The sequence below is a fragment of the Coffea arabica genome, chromosome 6e (genome assembly GCF_036785885.1).
Source record: "Coffea arabica cultivar ET-39 chromosome 6e, Coffea Arabica ET-39 HiFi, whole genome shotgun sequence".
Lineage (NCBI taxonomy): Eukaryota > Viridiplantae > Streptophyta > Magnoliopsida > Gentianales > Rubiaceae > Coffea > Coffea arabica.
The window spans coordinates 62,287,465-62,305,935 of NC_092321.1; the positions used below are offsets into that span (position 1 = coordinate 62,287,465).

An 18,471-nucleotide genomic window follows, 5' to 3' on the forward strand; every position below is an offset into this window, starting at 1 on the left:
AAAGCTCGCATCCCCTCCCTCCCCCTCCACCCCCCCCCCCCTACCCCCAAACCCCATACCCAAAACACAAAAATGAAAATAAACCACTGGCATTTCTCCCAAAAAAAAAGGACTTTGAGGCTGTGGGCTAATTCCTCAAAATATTATTGAAAAAAGGTGTTTATATTTAAACAAAAATGTTTGTACCTACCTTGCTGACTTGACACGTTAATACTTTATATTTAAAAAAAGAATTTTTTTTTTTTTGTCTGTCAGTATGGCAAACATATAATTAGAAAATACTTTTGCTAGAGCAATAGTTGTGCGATTTTTTCTTTTTCCAATAATATTTTGAGGAATTAGCCGAGGATATAACGTAGGTTGTGGTGGGGAAAATCAAAATCATCAAGGAAGGAGCGGACCAACAGGGGTTGGTCCGAATGGTAAGCGGCTCGGATTCGCTTAAGCAAGTCTCGTGTTCGAGTCCTAGTGTACGCATACATCCCTGTTGGGAGACTCACCCACCATAGCCAGGTGCGCGACACGGGTCGGGTCCGGATTAGTCGAGGCAAAGCTTCGGATACCGGGCGGGCAACCAAAAAAAAAAAAAATCAAGGAAGGAGCGGTGGTCCAGATGAATTAGGCAAAGTCGGGCACAGAGCTATCATCCTCCTCATCCTCCTCCCAGGATTGAGAAAGGCAATGATCAATGCATCGCATGCATTGCCGGCATATGCAATATCTAATTATCTGCCTTTTGGAATTGTCTGATTCTCTCATAGAAAGGTCCATTCATATTCCATTTACATCTCCACTGCTCACTGCATTTCTTTCTTTCTTTCTTTCTTTCTGCACACCAAGCATGCATGAGTATGTGCAACGCCAATTAATAAGAACGAAAATGACATCAATAATACTACTGATGATTAGTCAAGGAAGCGAATGATGCTGAGCTTCCAGACTAGTCTCCTCTCCTCTAGAAAACACGAATTCTCCTCCTAGCAGTCTCATGTATCTACGTTGTATTAGTATTTGGAATTGGAGGTGCACGTACACATCAAAAGAGACAAAAGATCGAGGCCGAGACCAATGCTTTAAAACATAGCCCGGACCGATCGGTCGAACCGATTGAACCGTCGAACGGCCTTTTTTTTTCGATCTGAATTTGCTTAAAAAATCAGTATCAATTTATATTTAAACCAGTTGAACCTTCTGGTTCAACCACTGAACTATTGACCCATAGCGATTTTGTGAGAACCGATCGGTTCAATATCCAACCTTAATTAAGCCAATAATTTTGAATTTGGTCAACTAATCATATTAATGACATCCCAAATTTAATATTTTATGAATTACCCATGCATAATTATCTCCAATTAATTATACAATAACAATTATTGCCTTATTCTACTCATTTCTATCTCTCCTCCATAATTACATATTAACTCATGTTTAACATTTATAACATATAATTGACTATATTAGTTATTTTTTAAATCTTGAATGCATCTCATTTATTTGTTAATGCCTTTTCATTTTTTATCATATAATTTAGAAAAATTAATAATAATACACTATTTAAAATCCTTTAACTTATAAAAGCTATTTTTGAGTCTCAAACAAATAATAATACACTATTTAGAACAATAGAATGAGAATTGAAGTGATTACGTTTAACAATATGACTTAAGTTTCTACTAATATTTGCTTGTTTTTTAAATGTTTAATATTTATTAATAATATTTATGACATCACGGATTAATAATGATCAGCTCAACGGTTGAACCAGTGACCTTTGACCTATTCATTTTTCTAGATCAATGAACGGTCTGAGTTTCGGAACCTTGGCCGGGACGCGTATGCATTATTATTATTATTGTTATTCCGCTACAGCATCCATCCATGATCCATCCGATGCCTGTTGCCAAACACGTACAACTACATTATTCTCTGGGATGAGTCACATAAATATAAAATGCAATTGATTTGATTATGCGAAGACTTGGTGGTGAAAGATTGATGTTGTCGTTTCGTGGGAACAAGCTCTATACAGACAGCTAGCCAGCCAGCCAGCCATGGCAGATGGGCAGCAGGAAGATTTTCTGGTAGGATATGGATGACGGATCTCTCTGATTCGAAAGTGAAATTCAATGTTCTTGGACAAGGGCAGCACTCTTATCGTATCTACTGTCTGATCATTTGACAAGTTCACGACTAAGAATGTTCAACGTACGTGCGAGCGGACCGACAATGGATTGCTGGTAAATGGTACGGTACCATAATTCTGCTGCTGCGGTAGTCATACATAGGATTAGCCGACGACTAATTAATTAGTTAGGACTTTAGGACTTAGGACGGGACAGGACAGGACAGGACAGGACAGGAAGATCATATTACTAGTGGTACATCGCTTACTCCTGATATGATGTTCTTTCACTGTTTAATTAGTTAGCAGCTTGACTGGATCGATTTCTTGATCTCATACTCAAAGCCCCTTTTACTTTCTTCCTTCCTTCATTCCTTTGTTTTTTGTTTTTTTATGGTGCGCATATGAATTTTTTGATGATCGATCAGTTTCATTCGCCATTCACCCCTTCAATTGGAGCACGCGCGCTCACACACACACATAGGGGTGCTAGCAAGTCAAGTTGCTTGCGAGCAACTTGATCAAAAGCTTGACTCGAGTTCAGTAAAATCGATGTCGAATTCGAGTTCAAGCTACTCATTAAATTTAACGAATCGAGTTCGAGTTCAAGAAATAAGTACTCGAGTGCTCGCCGAACTTAATCGAACTTTCATATTTTATTTATATTATATATTATATATTTTTTAAAAAAATTATAGATTTATTTCAAAACTCGAACTCGAGCTCGAGTAGCTCGGGTTTGATATTTACTCGAGCTTACTAGAGCTCAAACGAGTCGAGATCGAGTTTAGTTTTATTTCATCGAGTCGAGCTCAAGTCCAAATTTTTTTACTCGATCGAGCTCGAGTTCGAGCTCGAGTAGCACAAATTTTGATCGAGTTCGAGTTCGAGTATGGTGCTACTCGAGCTCGACTTGGCTCGATAGCACCTCTACACACACACACACACAAAAATCATCTCATGGAGGGTTGCGGCGAACTAATCCAGCAATATTCATTGCATGTGACTTAAATTTTATCAGGTCAAGCCAATAGCATCTTGAACTGTTGGTACCACCAAGACATTTAAATCTTTATAGGGATGGGAGGTTAACGATTCAACCCTTGCCTTCCACTCTATCACTTAATTGTAACTTCCTCCGACTGGAAAATTCCGTGGGCTCCCCCCCTCTTTTTAGACTAAACATATAATGTTATATAAATGTTATCGTTGCGACAAAAAAAATATTTATCAAATTAACTTGGATGAATGAATTTGAGCCCCATGGGTTGACTCGATCATGAGCTGCTAGCTAGTTTAAAGATTGGTTGCCATGGATGGACCAGAACAGGTAGTCTAAAGAAACAAAGCAAAGATGAAACACCTATTATTATTCGTTAGTTAGTTAGTGGCCAGGCTATTGATTAAGAGTTACTGCAAGACACAATCAAACAGCATGGTCTGCGGAGCTAATCAGGCAAATCAAAAAAAAAAAAAGCATTCTTCTAACCAGGGTTCCCCCACCATGACCACATTTGATTTGATTTTGAGTTGCCCTTTTGTCTTTTCTTTTTGCCTAATTTGTTCCCTTAACCTCAAATCTTGCGACTTAATTTGTACCATTCATTCCAATTCAGTTAACTAGCAATAATCATTAGTCAAAGTTCTTTAAGCTTCAACCGCCATGAAACAATCGGCATCAATTCTAAACTTCTACTAAAAGACTCTTGATCGATGTTGAAGTAAAGTGCATGTCACCAGGTATAGTAGTATCTTTATTTTTATTAATCACCATTTAGGGAATATAAATAAATTAGCAGTACTTAATTGATTAATAAGCAGCTGTTGTTTCGGGCGTGGAGGGAGGGGAGGGGAGGGGAGAAGGAAAATTGTCTTTTGCGTACCAAACCAAAATGGGCTGCTAATTATTCAGAAGGCTAAAACAATTGTTTCTGTGATTTGTAAGATATATATATCATCGTGCTGTCGGCTGAGAATCTCAGGCTAAATATTGCTGCTGCTATAGAGAGTAATACTGCCCAAAGAAATGAACAGTGGGACGTACGTAACGTGGACCTCCTCCATTATTAAATAATGAAATCTACAGCACAAGCCACAAGCTGGCTAGCCACCAGCACCAGCAGCTGACCGACACACTATTCCGACAGAATACCTGCAAATCCATCCTCCCCGCTCCGCTCCGCTCCCCACCCAGCCAGCCTCCCACCGCCACCACCCACGTATCCCAGTTCATTACTTAGTTACTGCTGCTACTACTGTTTTCGTCAGCGTCGGTAGAGCATGACACGAACAAATTTTGTTTGTCCCGGGGTAAAGTATCAAAATAGAGGTGGAATGAGAAAATTCATGTAACTATGAATTCTTTACACCTCTAGTGTGATACAGTTATTTTCTTATGAAAAAATTTATATTTTCAATAATGATTCTGCATTTCTGTTAGCTAAACAGCAATAATAATAATAAAAATAAAAAGAGAGTAAAAGATTGAGGTTTAGACAAGGATTAGATTGAGTAGGGAATTTTTTTATTTTTTTTTTTGTATAATCCACATGTATCCGCATTCGTTTTATGGTCTGTGATTAATCCTGTCCGATCCGTGTCAGGTCCCTTGCGAGGGAAAGTTCTCCCAACGTTATCTTTTTTATTCTCATGAGTTTCTAAACCCGATATCTCATAATTAAGCGATGCAAGGTCCTTCTGTTTGCACCAAAATTAATAGCGAGGGAACATTAATAGTGCTAGCAACTTGTTCTACTAATAACAATAATGATAAATATGTAATATATGAAAAAAAAAAAGGGGAGACTATTAGAAGCCTTCTTTGAAATTTTAAAAGTATCAATTACCAACCCTAGTGATTGCAAAATGACTATGCTAACTTTCTCTTGATACATAATTCACATATCAAATTTATATTTTTACGGACTATAGCTTCGTAATGCAATGGTACTACTAGTAATTGTTTTCAAGTGGTGATTTTTCTTGGAATAAATAATGCGACTAAGGAGTATTTTTATTTAGGAAAGTGAGCAAAAGGGTAGTCTAGGGTTTTAAAAATTTTGTTACACAAATAATAAAAAGCCACATTTCAATTAAATATATCTATAACATCATTTTAAGAATTACACCAACACATAAACTTATAAGTTGTACTCGATGCAAAAACGATTGCAAAATAATTCATATTCCAGAAATACCCAAATGTCTCCATAAATCAAAGATTTAAATATACCAAACTGAGAATATTTTAATAAATATATTTAAACACATGTTGCACTTAATTATATCAAAGATTTTCAAAATATAAACTTATATTTTCAAAAAGTTCCTGCCTATGTAATTAAAATTTAAATTCCCTTTAATCGCAACTCATTCGTACATAGTATAATGATTCAGAATTTTGCAGCCAGCCATTACCAAATCCTTTTCTTTTTTCGAAAAGATTTGTACGTTCAAAGCTCTGCAAATACTAAATTATGCCGGCGTGTACGCAGGCATGAGATGACCTGAGATGTGACCGCCACAAATGCTTTCCACATTTTCTTATCATGATTTCACGCCCATAACCCAAAACCACAAGTTTTGCTTGTAAGATTGGCCAGGGACCAGCTGCTATTATCTAGCTAGAGCTAAGCAAGTCGAGTCGACCGCTTTCTTTGACTCGCCATCTCCATCTCCATCTCCATCGGACAATTACAATTTGCAATTACACACGTACGTCTGTCTTTCTTATATGCTTTTCAGCAGTTGATCATACTATTTCATATCATATCATATCTTTACAGTATATATCATATGGTGGAAGGGATTCTCCTTTGACATTATACTTTATTAATTGTCCGGACATGACCCCTTTATTTTTTTTTGAAGCATTGTCCTGATATGACTTTGGAAGTACTTCTCCTAACCAGACCTATATATATATAGAGTACGACCAGTAGGAGACTGTTTCCAAGTCTTATGATGCCAAAAAAAAAAAAATTTCCAAAGGAGCAGGCTCATCACGGGATTGTACGCTAATAGTAGCACAGTGTTATTTAATCAGTTGCGTATTATAAAAGAATACTCTGCTCTGTTTGGATTGTAAATTATTTGAGATATTTTTACTGTAGCACTTTTTTGTGATGTGATGTATGTGAGATAAAAAGGTAATTGAAAAGATAAAAAGTGTGTTGGAAATTGTAATGATGATGTAAACAAATAAATTTTGGTAAATAATTCTCAATCCAAACAAACCGTACCCCCCCGGAGCTTTGGTCTGGTAGTAGTCACCTAGTTAGGTGAGTACGACTGCTAAAGATCGAATTTCTGGTGAAACAACTCATACGACTTGGGCAGGTTAGTGTGGAATACGTGTGGACTAGTCTGGTAATTCAAAATACCACACGTGATTATATGATAAAAAAAATAAAAGAATACTATTTACTAATAATATAGAGATGGTTAGCAGCAAAGCAAAGTAACAAACATACATAAAGATGATTATTCTCCCCTATCCAATCCCTTTGCAGAGACCGCCCCACTCAGGCTACTTTATTTTTAAAATCGTGGATCATTAACGTTAAACACAGAGAAACAGAGAGAAAAGAGAGAGATGGTAATAATATTAATGAATGATCACAAGAGCAACAAACCTAATCATCACTAAAGCTCCTTGGACATGATTGATTACATGGGAAGCCAAGCCGGGAGCAAATTATAATATTGGGGGGCGGAGGTGTTAGATGTAGGAAGAAATGGTTACACAATGATTTGAGTAGGTAATAAATATTAGAGTGGGAGATTTATATATTGATGATGATTAATAGAGGGAGAACTGAGGAGAAGAGAGGGAGGGGGAGGATGGTGATGGTCTTCCGACAATGGTGAGTGGGTGACATTATTGTTCTTTGTTGTACGTTTCCATTGAATTGAAGGTCTTCCATTCCTTGCTGCCTTCACCTACTGCCTAATTTGGCGGTGTCCCCACTTGCCCCTACACTGACAAAATATGTTATATTATCGCATCTTCCTCGACTCGAACTTTCGTTTTCATCCTAAATTCTACCATGCACGTACGTGTAAATGGTACAAGTACTAGCTAGTACTGAAGACGTTAGCAAAATTTGTACTAGATCAACAAGAAATAGATGCCAACTTGCCTTTCATAAATTGGCCACCACCATCAAGAAGTTGCGTATTTGAAACTCACACATGCAGTTAAAAATGAAAAATTTATAAGATGTGCAGTAAATAATAATATACCCCTTTTGTTTTAGATGAGTCCTCTTCCTCTAATTTCACGTATAACCTAGTTAAACTTTCTTTGTGTATGGATTAATTGGGGAGTTTTTTCAAGAACTATTATACAATATTAACTCTAAAAAATAACTAAAATATTTCAAATGGAGTATACAGTGCTAACTCCAAAAACAACTTCAAAAAATACACATAATCTTAATAACATACAAAGATTTAAAAAAATTAATCAAATACTATCGCGTGATTTTCTTCCACGCACTATCATTATCCATCACACACCACCACCCACCACCTCTCCCTTCCTCTTCCAGCTCCACCGTCACCACCGCCATTCCCTTCTCCCTTCTCATCCGCCTCCCTTTTTTCCTACCCTTCCCCCCGTCTGGTTGCAACCATCGCGACCAAATCTGTTTTGGTCACCGGTCACAACTTGCAGTTAGACCAAGGGGATGGGAGGGAAGAGGGTTGTAGGGGAGGAGGGGGGGGGGGGAGATGGAAGGAAAAGAAAAGGAAGGAGAGAGGAGAAGGGAAAGAGGTGGTAGAGGTGGTAGAGGTGGATGGTGATAGCGGGTGGTGCTCTAATTTTCAAAAAATACCCTAAAAGAATTTTAAATTCAAAAAAAATTCTAAAATACATCATCAAAAACACACTCAAAAGCACTTATCTATATTAAAAGTTTTTCGCATATACCATTAACGTAAAATTTTTCAAAAACACTGAAAAAGTACCTAATCCATACATACAATAGATTAATACGTGGGTGTGTTTGGATTGAAATATTTTGAAATAAAATAATTTACTTTACAAATTTCAATCACCTTTTTATCTTGTTAATCACCTTTTTATCTTACATACATCACATCACAAAAAGTGCTACAGTAATTATTTCAAATAAATCATCCAAATGAATTCCTATCCAAACAAACTAGTATATGTTATCGCAAAAGAAGAAAAGAAAAAGAAACAAAAGAAGCAAGGAGCTGGTATCAGGACATTTTATTGGGGCGTTGTAAATAGTAAAGCAGTAGGGTAGAGGGGGGGGGGGCAGGGCGGTTGTCGGTTGGGTGGATATTTTATTGTGGCGTTGTACGTCGGTGATCTCTCTGTGTGGCTATGGCGGATGGATGGAAGTCACCACGAAATGAGAGGTTCCGTACGTACCGGTTGGAGGACTGTGCCGCGGTGGTGTTGTGTTTGGGTGGGGAGCAAACCAACCAAAACTCAGCCACTCGATCCTTACTAAATTCCTAGCACGTGTGCTCCAAGTACACCTGCCTTGAGCACTCTGCCACAGGGTAGATTATAGTGTATTGTTACTTGTGATATCCAAAGCGTAGGACCTTTGTGGATTCGGAGGTATTGCTGTACAATCGCAGTAGCAGCCGGCGGCAGACTGCAATTGATGGCGAAAATTAATCTAATTTTTGAATTATTTATTATATATATATTTTTACATGTTGTTGTGTTAGTATCTATATCTTAAATTAGCAGTACATATATTATTGTTCTGTGCCATTGAAACTGACTGGAATAACCAAAGATCAACCCCTCCTATTGAGACTACCAAAATGTACTACAGAAAGGGAAATTCTGAAAATCACATCCTCTCTCCAGAAAATAGATCGGCTTCGTTTAATCTGGAACTTTTGGCCTTTTAACAGTGAGAAAGATGAGCCTCCTGCAGGTAGTTCGACTGGTTCCGTAACCTGACAGTTACCGGTAAGTTTTGTGATCGATACTTGTATGCTATTTCGTTGTGTATCTTTGAAACAAAGTGTAATGATGGAAGATGCAGTCAATTTGGAAGACCTTGATTGGTAAGATGCAAGTAGTAGTACTAGCTTAGGCTATTTTAAGCTAATATTTATTTCCCTTTAGAAAAAAATATCTTCAATAAATAAAGCCTTTTTCTTCTTTTTTTGGGGTTCTTCTCGTTCCAAAATATCCGCATTGCCCCACCTCCACCTGAGATGGTGTAAAGAGAGGCTTGGTTCATCCTTTTACTTTAGGACCATTTTGAAGACATTACGCGGGGATATCAACTCTATATTAATGGCGAAAAACATAAACATTCAATGAGGGAGTTGACATGCACCGTTCTTTTATTTGTTTTTTCCCTTTTTCTTTTCCCTTCACGTCACTAATTTTAGTTAATGTATCGACGGTTCCATACCAAGTCATCATCATTCAACCAATTCACATTCCCATAGCTTTTTTTTTTTTTTTTTGGGCTGCAAGCAAATATGTATACATAGATTCATGCAAAATTTTTGAAAATCTCACTCGTAAAAGATTTGTGAATTATTCATGTATCATACCTACCTACTTACCAAATAAAAGTGTGTGATGATAAATCCTTAATTAATCAGGAAATGATATCTGGATATATTTTCGTTCATTTTTAAGGACGTTTCTTTCGTGACTCTCGAATTACATCCTTGAATAAAAACTTTTATGACTGTCATGATAAATTATTTATAAGTAATCTTGTAATTTGTATAAGCTTTTGGAATATGTACTATGATTGAAGTCGAAATTAACCAACATTTTATAAAAATAAAAGAAGCCGTCCAACACGACACTGCTGCTTCGACTTCCTTCCTGTAGGAAAAATAGCAAAAAATAATGTTAATTAAAGCCAGTAAAATGAAGCTTGAGTCGTGCTTAATAGCACTGTTCTAAGAAACTATTTCAGGAGGTTAAAATATTTCCCCAATATTAAACAAGCCTTCTTCTTATTATAAACAAAAAGGATCAAAACTAGCAAATGTTGCGTAAATCCAACGGAGAGCGAAAGAAGAAGAAGTAGAAGAAGAAAGTTGGCAGGAAGGTCTCTACTGTCAGTTTTTGGTTCACTTTCTAAGGTGGGAGTAGGTGCTATTTATAGGCATCAGAAAGTGTACGTTAGATAGAGAGGATAAGAGATAACTTCCGGTAACACAAAAGAAACGTGCCTAATTTTGTGTAACAGAAAATAACGTTAATAAATGAACGTTGTGAACGTGTCTTAACCAATGAGATAAGAACTTATCTTCTTGGTGGAAAGAGTCAAATTTTATCCTGATTTGTAAAACGTAAAAGAAAAGTAAATGGAAAGAGTCAAATTTTACCCTGATTTATAAAACGTAAAAGAATGCTCGCAGAAAAACTATATTGGACCCTGTTTAACCCACGCACAGAAGGGGTGTAAATCCGTCAGTTTGTACTGAAACAGCCCAACTCGACTTCTTTTTCATACGCGCAAGTCCACATTAGTTACCAACCTAACACAAACCTAATAAAAGACTAAAGTAACGAGAAGTCCGTTTAATTTTTCATTCGTGTGTGACAGATTCTTTTGAAATACTCGTTTATTTACAACACTTCCCACTTTTGAGTTGAATGGATGTGGTACGACAGAAGTAGTGTCACAGATTACGAAGCCGACATGTAGAAATATGGGAGCATGGAGGCTTATCTATTTCTCTCTTTCGCGTTCGACAGAGACTAGCATCGACAATAATGCCTTTTGGTTGGGTATTTGTCATTGATTTTGATCTTCCTTCCATCCCTCGGCTTCTGAAAAGATTTGGAGAAGAAGATCCACTGCATATTTAAGAACCCCTGCCTGTGTTTGTGGGTGGCCACTGCATTTATTTATCATATCAAACTCGCATTTACTCCGTTGTACCCTAAAAAAAAAAAAGAGACTTAAAGAAGAAGAAGAAGAAGAAAAAAGTAATTGACAGCGCCACGTACTTTTGTTAGCTTTTATCCAATGTCGGTCGGTACTAAAATAAGAAACCAATAATGAACAACAACTCCCAAATTTTAACAAAATAAAAGGAAAAAGGAAATCTGAAGAAGATTGAAAAAAAAAAAAGAAAAAAAGAAAGCCAATGCCCATACCATACATGCAATTAAACTTGATGTTATTGTGATTAGACCGATGATACCCCGTACGTACTATATATTAATGCTCGTTTTATGCACGGGGGGCCAAAGACTTAATACACATTATGCCAGCCATATCAAATTCGAATAAGCTTTTTTTTTCAATATTTAAATATATTTTTTAAATTATATATATATGTATTACATTGCTATAATATATTATTTTATAAATATTTTCAAAAGACTGTGACCCAAACGGGCTTAGATTTTTGTAATATTACAACAAGAGCAAGCAGTTTGAAGAAGAAATTCTCAAAAAAAAAAAAAAAACACTTGTTGCTAGGTTTTTTCATATGACAACAAAACACAAGCCACATTAGTGGTCGAATGAAAGTAAGGCATGTTAAATTGGGAAAAATCATTGAAAACATCTCACATATTTAGCTAAATGAATTTTTTTGTCATTCACTTTTAAAATAGTAACTTCGTCCCTTACAAAATTAAGTTGGTAAAATTCAATTCCAATCTAAGTTTTTACAGCTTTCTGTCCTAAATCGGTCACGTAATTCAAAGGTGGTCATTTTTTTTTTTCAGAGAAATAAGGTTAAATCTCATTTGTAATTAAACAAATTATCCGAATAGATAATCATTTTTGCTCCTAAAAAAGTAAGATCTGACCTGAATCTTATTCATTTTTTGCCTACAAAGTGGGATCTAATCTAGTTCATTTTCATTTTTGTCTCTAAAAAAGTGAAATTTGATCTTTTTATACATAAAACAAAGGACTGCATGTACATCATATGGTGATTTCAAGCTTAAAAGTAGTCGAAAATTTAGATTGGGACAAAATTTTGCCAACTTAAATTTGTAAGGGACATAAAATTATATTTTAAAAGTGAAAAATAAAAAATACATTTGGTGAAATATAAGGGATGTTTTAAACAATTTTTTCGTTAAAACTGCATTTAGTAATTTGTAAATTCTTTTTTCTTCTTCTTTAAAGGATTAATAATAGTTCTGCATTTACTCCATTGATGACTCGAACCGTGACCTATCAGTTACAGGTAAAACGTACGAATTAAACTGCGCTTCATTGTCTAGTAATTTGTAAATTCAATGAGCCAAACCATCAATAGTCGTAGTACTCTCCCCCCACTTTTTCTTTTTTCTTTTTCCCTTTATGGAAATAATAGCTAAACCCTAAAAGTTTCACTAGTGGTTGGCAAATGACAATGGAACCAACAAACAATCACTCTTGGACCAAGTTAAAAGGTAACGAATCTTCCCCCTTTGAAATTGAAATAGTACTAGCTAGGAGAAGTAAAGTTAGTAGGGTTACATCCTCTGCTACTATTTGAAAGTCTTCAAGAAATCCGAAAAATAGTAAAGGTAAGAAAAAAGAAAAACAAAAAATACTACTAGTAATTCACATGGAGAATGTTAGTAGTAATAGAAATAGCAAAGTCAAAATGTATGGCCGCCAAACATTTCCCCTCCCTCCCACCTCTTTCAAACTCTCTCTCTCTCTCTCTCGTAATCAGCCATTTTCAGAAGAATGTTCGCCGCTAAATCAAAATGTGACATCCTCCTCCTCCTCCCCCCCCCCCCCCTCTTCTTTCCCTCTTACTTAAATAGATGAAATCCCCACGCTTGCATAATGCAAATTCTTCTAGTCCCTCACCACCACCATCCCTTCCCCACCCACCCACCAAAAAGAAAAAAAAAACCCATATCCTGAGGCCTCCCTACTTCTATTCTATTTATACACTCGTTAGCCTCTATATCTTCCCCTCATTCCTCTATAATAAACCCAATCCTTTCCCTATTTCTTTTTCTTCTTCTTCTAGCTAGCTAGGAGCTAGCTAAGCCAGTTGAACCATTAATATTTGTTGAGGCGATTTCAATCTTACCTTAAACGTAGAACCAAGTACTACATTAATCACTCCTAAGTCAGTCCCCTCCCCTCCAATACAAGAATATCCACAAACAAGAAGGAGATAATGGCGGCAGCTGCAGTATCCACCACCACCACCACAGCTTCATCGATGCTTCATCAGTTGGAGTGCAACATGGACGTGGACAAACTCACTTGTGAAATCTTCTCCATCCTCGAAAACAAGTTCCTTTTTGGGTACGACGATCCCAAGTTCGTTTCCCACCTCCCCAAAATTAATACTACTCCTCCTGCTACTGCTGCCCCTGCTGCTGCTGCTTCTCCCCTCAGCACCAAGCACTTCCCAGGCGGCCGCGGCAAAGTCCGAATCCTCTCCATTGATGCTGGTGGCTCCACCGACGGCGTTCTTGCTGCCAAGTCTCTGGCACACTTGGAGGCCACCCTCTGCCGCAAATCCGGAAACCCAAATGCCCGCGTTGCTGACTTCTTCGACGTCGCCGCCGGCGCCGGCGCAGGAGGCATCCTCGCCGCTCTGCTCTTTACCCGGGGGAAGGATGGAAGGCCCCTGTTCACCGCCGACGAAGCTCTCAAGTTTGTCCTGCACAATGCGGGGAAATTCTCCAGTCCGTCGGCACCCGCTGGGATACTCCGACGGGTATTCCGGCCGGCGAAGGCAGAGAAGCTGTATGGCAAGGTGTTCGGGGAGTTGACTTTGAAGGACACGTTAAAAGCGGTGCTGATCCCCTGCTACGACCTGGGGACGGGTGCACCGTTCCTGTTTTCGCGCGCTGATGCGTTGGAAATGGACGGGTGTGACTTCAAGATGGCGGAAGTTTGTGGGGCCACGACCGCTAGCCGGGCCGTGGGGCTGAGGTCAACGGATGGGAGAAAGAAGATGGCGGCCGTTGGTGGTGGGGTGGCCATGAGCAATCCAACGGCTGCAGCTATCACTCACGTGCTGAATAACAAGCAAGAATTCCCGTTCTGCAAGGGAGTGGAGGATTTAATAGTGGTGTCTTTGGGCAATGGTGAAATGGATTGCGCCGTCGGAAATCACTGGAATTCTTCGCCGGTGGAGTATGTTAGGATCGCCGGAGACGGGGCTGCCGACATGGTATGTACTTATTACCCGCATTTTGTATTTAATAAATGGAGTTTTTCTTTTAAAAATTAATCTTTTTTTCAAACAGGGAAGAAGAAATCAATGGGGGATTAATTAATATTAATTAAAATTTATTTTTCTTTGAGTTAATAACAAGCGTTTTACAATTGGAAATGGGAATGATAATTATCCTTCATCCATTGATGATTCTTGTTAATGCCTTTTTGGATGGTCCCAATAAAGAATTGTGGAGTTGTAGTGGTAATAATAATAATTAATAATTAATAATAATTAATAATTAATAATAGTAGGTGAGCTCATTAAATAATAGTAGTTGTGCGTAAATTGTATGAACACAGGTGGATCAAGCAGTATCCATGGCATTCGGGCAGTGGCGGGGAAGCAACTATGTGAGGATTCAGGGAAATGGAATTGTGGGCAAGAGAAGCCATATTAGTAGCAGTAAAAGGGATGATGATCGAAAGGCTCCGAAGAGGAAGCTGGACATAATTGCGGACCAGATGCTGGAGCAAAAGAATGTAGAATCTGTGTTGTTTCAAGGGAAGAAGTTGGTTGAGAGCACAAATCTGGAGAAGCTGGAATGGTTTGCCGGGGTGGTACTCAAGGAGCAAGAATGGAGAAAAACCAGCAGCGTTTTACCACCTGTCATCTTGAAACAGTCCTCGCCATCTTCACCGCCTAGATCATCTTCTGCCACCACTCTGTCAACCCTCTCTTCCTGTTAATCAATCAATCAATCCATTTAATTAATCAATTAATTAGGACCCATGTATGCATTGCGTATCATGTTAACCCCTACTTTACTTACTTTACTAGTCACTACTCACTAGTAGTACATGTTTCTCACTGAATTTGTATGGCGTGTGGATTCCTAGTTTAGATGAGTTGAGGACTTCATTCGATGTTTTGAGGTCCTAAAGACGATTTGAGAGACACAGCCCTCTGCAGGCTGCAGTTAACTCAGCGATGTATGTGTCTAGACATCCGAGTTTATTGGTGCTGATATTCTAGCTGATCAGTGCTTGAGTTGAGATCTATTCCAGACTATGTTTTTCTTTTCTTTTCTTTTGAATCTGTATATCCAGAGATTGATTGAAAGATCGGGGGATCAACTGTCTTCTTGGCTTGTAATGTATATATTGCCATTTCTGCAATGCTGAGTAGCTACTACACTTAATGATTCACCGCCGTCCAATTCTTTGCGTTCTATTTGGAGTAATTACTACTAATTACATCAATTTTGTATAGTTATCATTCATCCAACGCTGACAGTTTATACATTGTTAGTGTGAGAAATATTAACATCGACTTCTTGTTTTGTTGTTTGTTCCTATTTTGTCACCAGAAGTTGCCATTTTTCCAACTAAAACAAGATTTTTTTTTGCTTCGATGCAAAGAATTATACTTGAAACGCTTGTGTCTTGATAAGCAAAAATGAAATGTTAATAACGTATAGTCTAATAAATGATAACTATATAATAAAAATGATAATGAGATTGCCGCTTCTTCATTTTCCTACACTGACAGTATATACACTATCACCGTTTGATGCATGACATATGTGTAAAAGTTGAATTTCAAATTCATAATTTGCATAGTTATCATTCATCCAAGCTAACAGTGTATACACTGTTGGTGTAAAAAAGATTAATCCATTACATTACAGGTTGTTTAAAGAAAGAAAAAAAAAATAGAAGAACCAAAAGCAAAGATAAACTCTCTATTTCATTTTTTGGCAGAAAAATGAAGGTTAAACAAGTAAAGATGGAACTTTAAAACTCAGGTTTCTGATTCTTTTTTGTTTGTTTCCTGGAAAAAATCCGAATCCAACAGTTTGGCAGAAATTCTTAACAAAGTAAAATTTGTCGTGAGAGGATTTGGGACTTAGATTGGTTGTCATTCTGATCAGGCTGCGAATAGGAACAGATACAACACCTTTGGGAAAGAATTGATAGTTCCAGGGTATCTAGCCCTAGCATTTTTGTCTGAGCAACTTCGTAAATTTGGGTTTAGGTTAGGGATACAGCTGAAACGTGCAAAAGTTATGCTTGAAAAATCAAACTGCATCACGTCATGCAACTTTTACAAACCATCCAGCTTTTAACGAATCCTGACGGTTCAAGAATAGATTCATGTTCAGTTTATTTGAGTTCGAGAAAAGTTCGATCTTGTAATAAATATTAAATAATAGAGCTTGAACACAATATTAGACTCGTTTAATAATCGAGCAGAACACGAATCTATTCGTGAAGGGTAAAAAATTTCAGCGGCCACTAAACTATTGGTTAGATCATGTTTTGGCCATCAAACTATTTTTCGTCAATAATTGACCACTAAACAACTTAACCAGTAAATTCGTGACCATTTAGTTGATAATTGCTCTTAATCTGTGAAATTAGCCATACACGTGGCAAAGCGCGGGATAATTTTGTCCAACAATTACTCTACTCTATTTCACAGATTAACTGCTAATTTTACATATTAAGAGCAATTATTGACTAAATGGTTATGAGTTTACTGATTAAGTTGTTTAGTGGTCAATTATTGACGAAAAATAGTTTGATAGTCAAAACATGATCTGGCCAATAATTTAGTGGCCGTTGAGGTTTTTAACCCATTCGTGAACTATTCGAATAGATTTGCGAACACATATATAATTATAAATAATAAATAAATACGAGTATAAATAATATTATTATTATATACATAGTATCTTTCTCAAAAAAAGCAATTAATCATATATAAATTAGTATTATTTATTTTTTAAAACAAAGAAATATAATTAAACTTATCCTAAATCACGTATTATATTTCAGAAAGTGTGATTAGATCATTTTTAGACTCAAATTCGAGCTTCGAATTGGACTCATTTAGCTTAATGAGCCGAGCTCTAATTCATATTTGAACATTTATACAGATTAATGAATCGAATTCGAGTAACATTTATAACTCGTTTAATATTTGATCGAGCTCAATCTATTTTTGTACTAATATACGAACAGAGTTTGAACGTCAAATATTCGACCCGTTAAAAGGTTCAAGTGAAGAAGGCATGCGAATCCATCCATCTAGATTGATTGGATTGGTAAATCCAACATCCGATGCATAACCCGAATTGGAATGTTAGTGTTAATGCAGGAATCCAAAATAGATACACCATTGGCAATGCAAATACTCCACAAATAGAGTTTAATTTATACATCTGTTGCTGCTACTAATATAGTAGAATACTACATATAGAGTAGAGTATATAAATCCATTGTTGGAGCCATGGCCGCCTCCGCCACCATTCCTTCTCCTTCAGGTCGTGCTTTTTCCTTTTACTGAATTGCCAGCCTAAAATTTACTACATAGAATGAAACTGGTAGTTACTGTTGTATAACTTGCTTCTATCTTTGTTGTGATGGAGAGATTTCGGGGGCCTTTATATTTGGGTGGGATAAGCTAACTGATAAATGATGCCTCTGGTCTATCAAATCCTTCGTCTAAGGGCTGAAGACGACAAGTTACCTGTTCCAGACAGGGAACAGTACAGGGGAGATGATTTTCCTGAAGCGCATTCAGACCCCAAGTTTTTCATAACAAAGTCCTATAGTAAAAGCATCAAAAATGGTGTGTGGGCTAGCACACCTAGTGGAAACCAAAAATTGGATGCAGCTTATGAGGAAGCCCAAGAGAAATCTGGCAGCTTGTTCTCTGTGAGTTCTTGCAGTGTGGTTTGCCTTGGCTACTTCCTCCTAGTCGTTACTCGTTATACATTAATTCGGTACTTAAGTTGTCTGGAATTTCCCAGGTCAATGCCAGGGGGCAGTTTGTAGGTCTTGCTGAAATGGTAGGTCCTGTTGATTTTGACAAAAGTATGGCGCATTGGCAGCAGGAGAAGTGGACTGGTTGCTTTCCTGTAAAATGGCATATCATCAAAGACGTCCCTAATAGTATGTTGAGGCATCTCACTCTTGAAAACAACGAGAATAATCCTGTAACAAACAGCAGGGACACTCAACAGGTGTGTTAAAATGATATTTTGTTCTGCAGGTTTCATTCAAGCAGGACATGGAATTTGGATGATTTTGAGTTCTATGAATGGCGTCAAAGGGCAATGGAGGAGAAAAGGGTCAAGCTGAAGCAGTTCAAAGGGTGATACTTTGTTCTGATGCACCTAAGAACAAAGGGTGGAAGAACTCAAAACCTATGGCTTTTGCTGAAAACCTGGA

General features: G+C 37.4%; 1 protein-coding gene across 1 annotated transcript; it reads left to right on the forward strand.

Annotated features, from left to right (window-relative positions):
• Positions 1 to 13,100: 13,100 nt before the first annotated feature.
• On the forward strand, positions 13,101 to 15,441 carry LOC113696099 (patatin-like protein 3). The gene is made up of 2 exons (XM_027215439.2): positions 13,101 to 14,248; positions 14,596 to 15,441. Exons 1-2 carry the CDS (start codon positions 13,241 to 13,243, stop codon positions 14,980 to 14,982), a joined length of 1,395 nt encoding a protein of 464 aa, XP_027071240.1. The 5' UTR covers positions 13,101 to 13,240; the 3' UTR covers positions 14,983 to 15,441.
• Positions 15,442 to 18,471: the final 3,030 nt, after the last annotated feature.

Excerpts from the sequence above, each read along its gene's own strand:
- LOC113696099 (XM_027215439.2), top strand. The coding sequence starts at position 13,241 with ATGGCGGCAGCTGCAGTATCCACCACCACCACCACAGCTTCATCGATG. Across the intron at positions 14,249-14,595 it reads GAGACGGGGCTGCCGACATG|GTGGATCAAGCAGTATCCAT; the intron begins GTATGTACTTAT and ends GTATGAACACAG.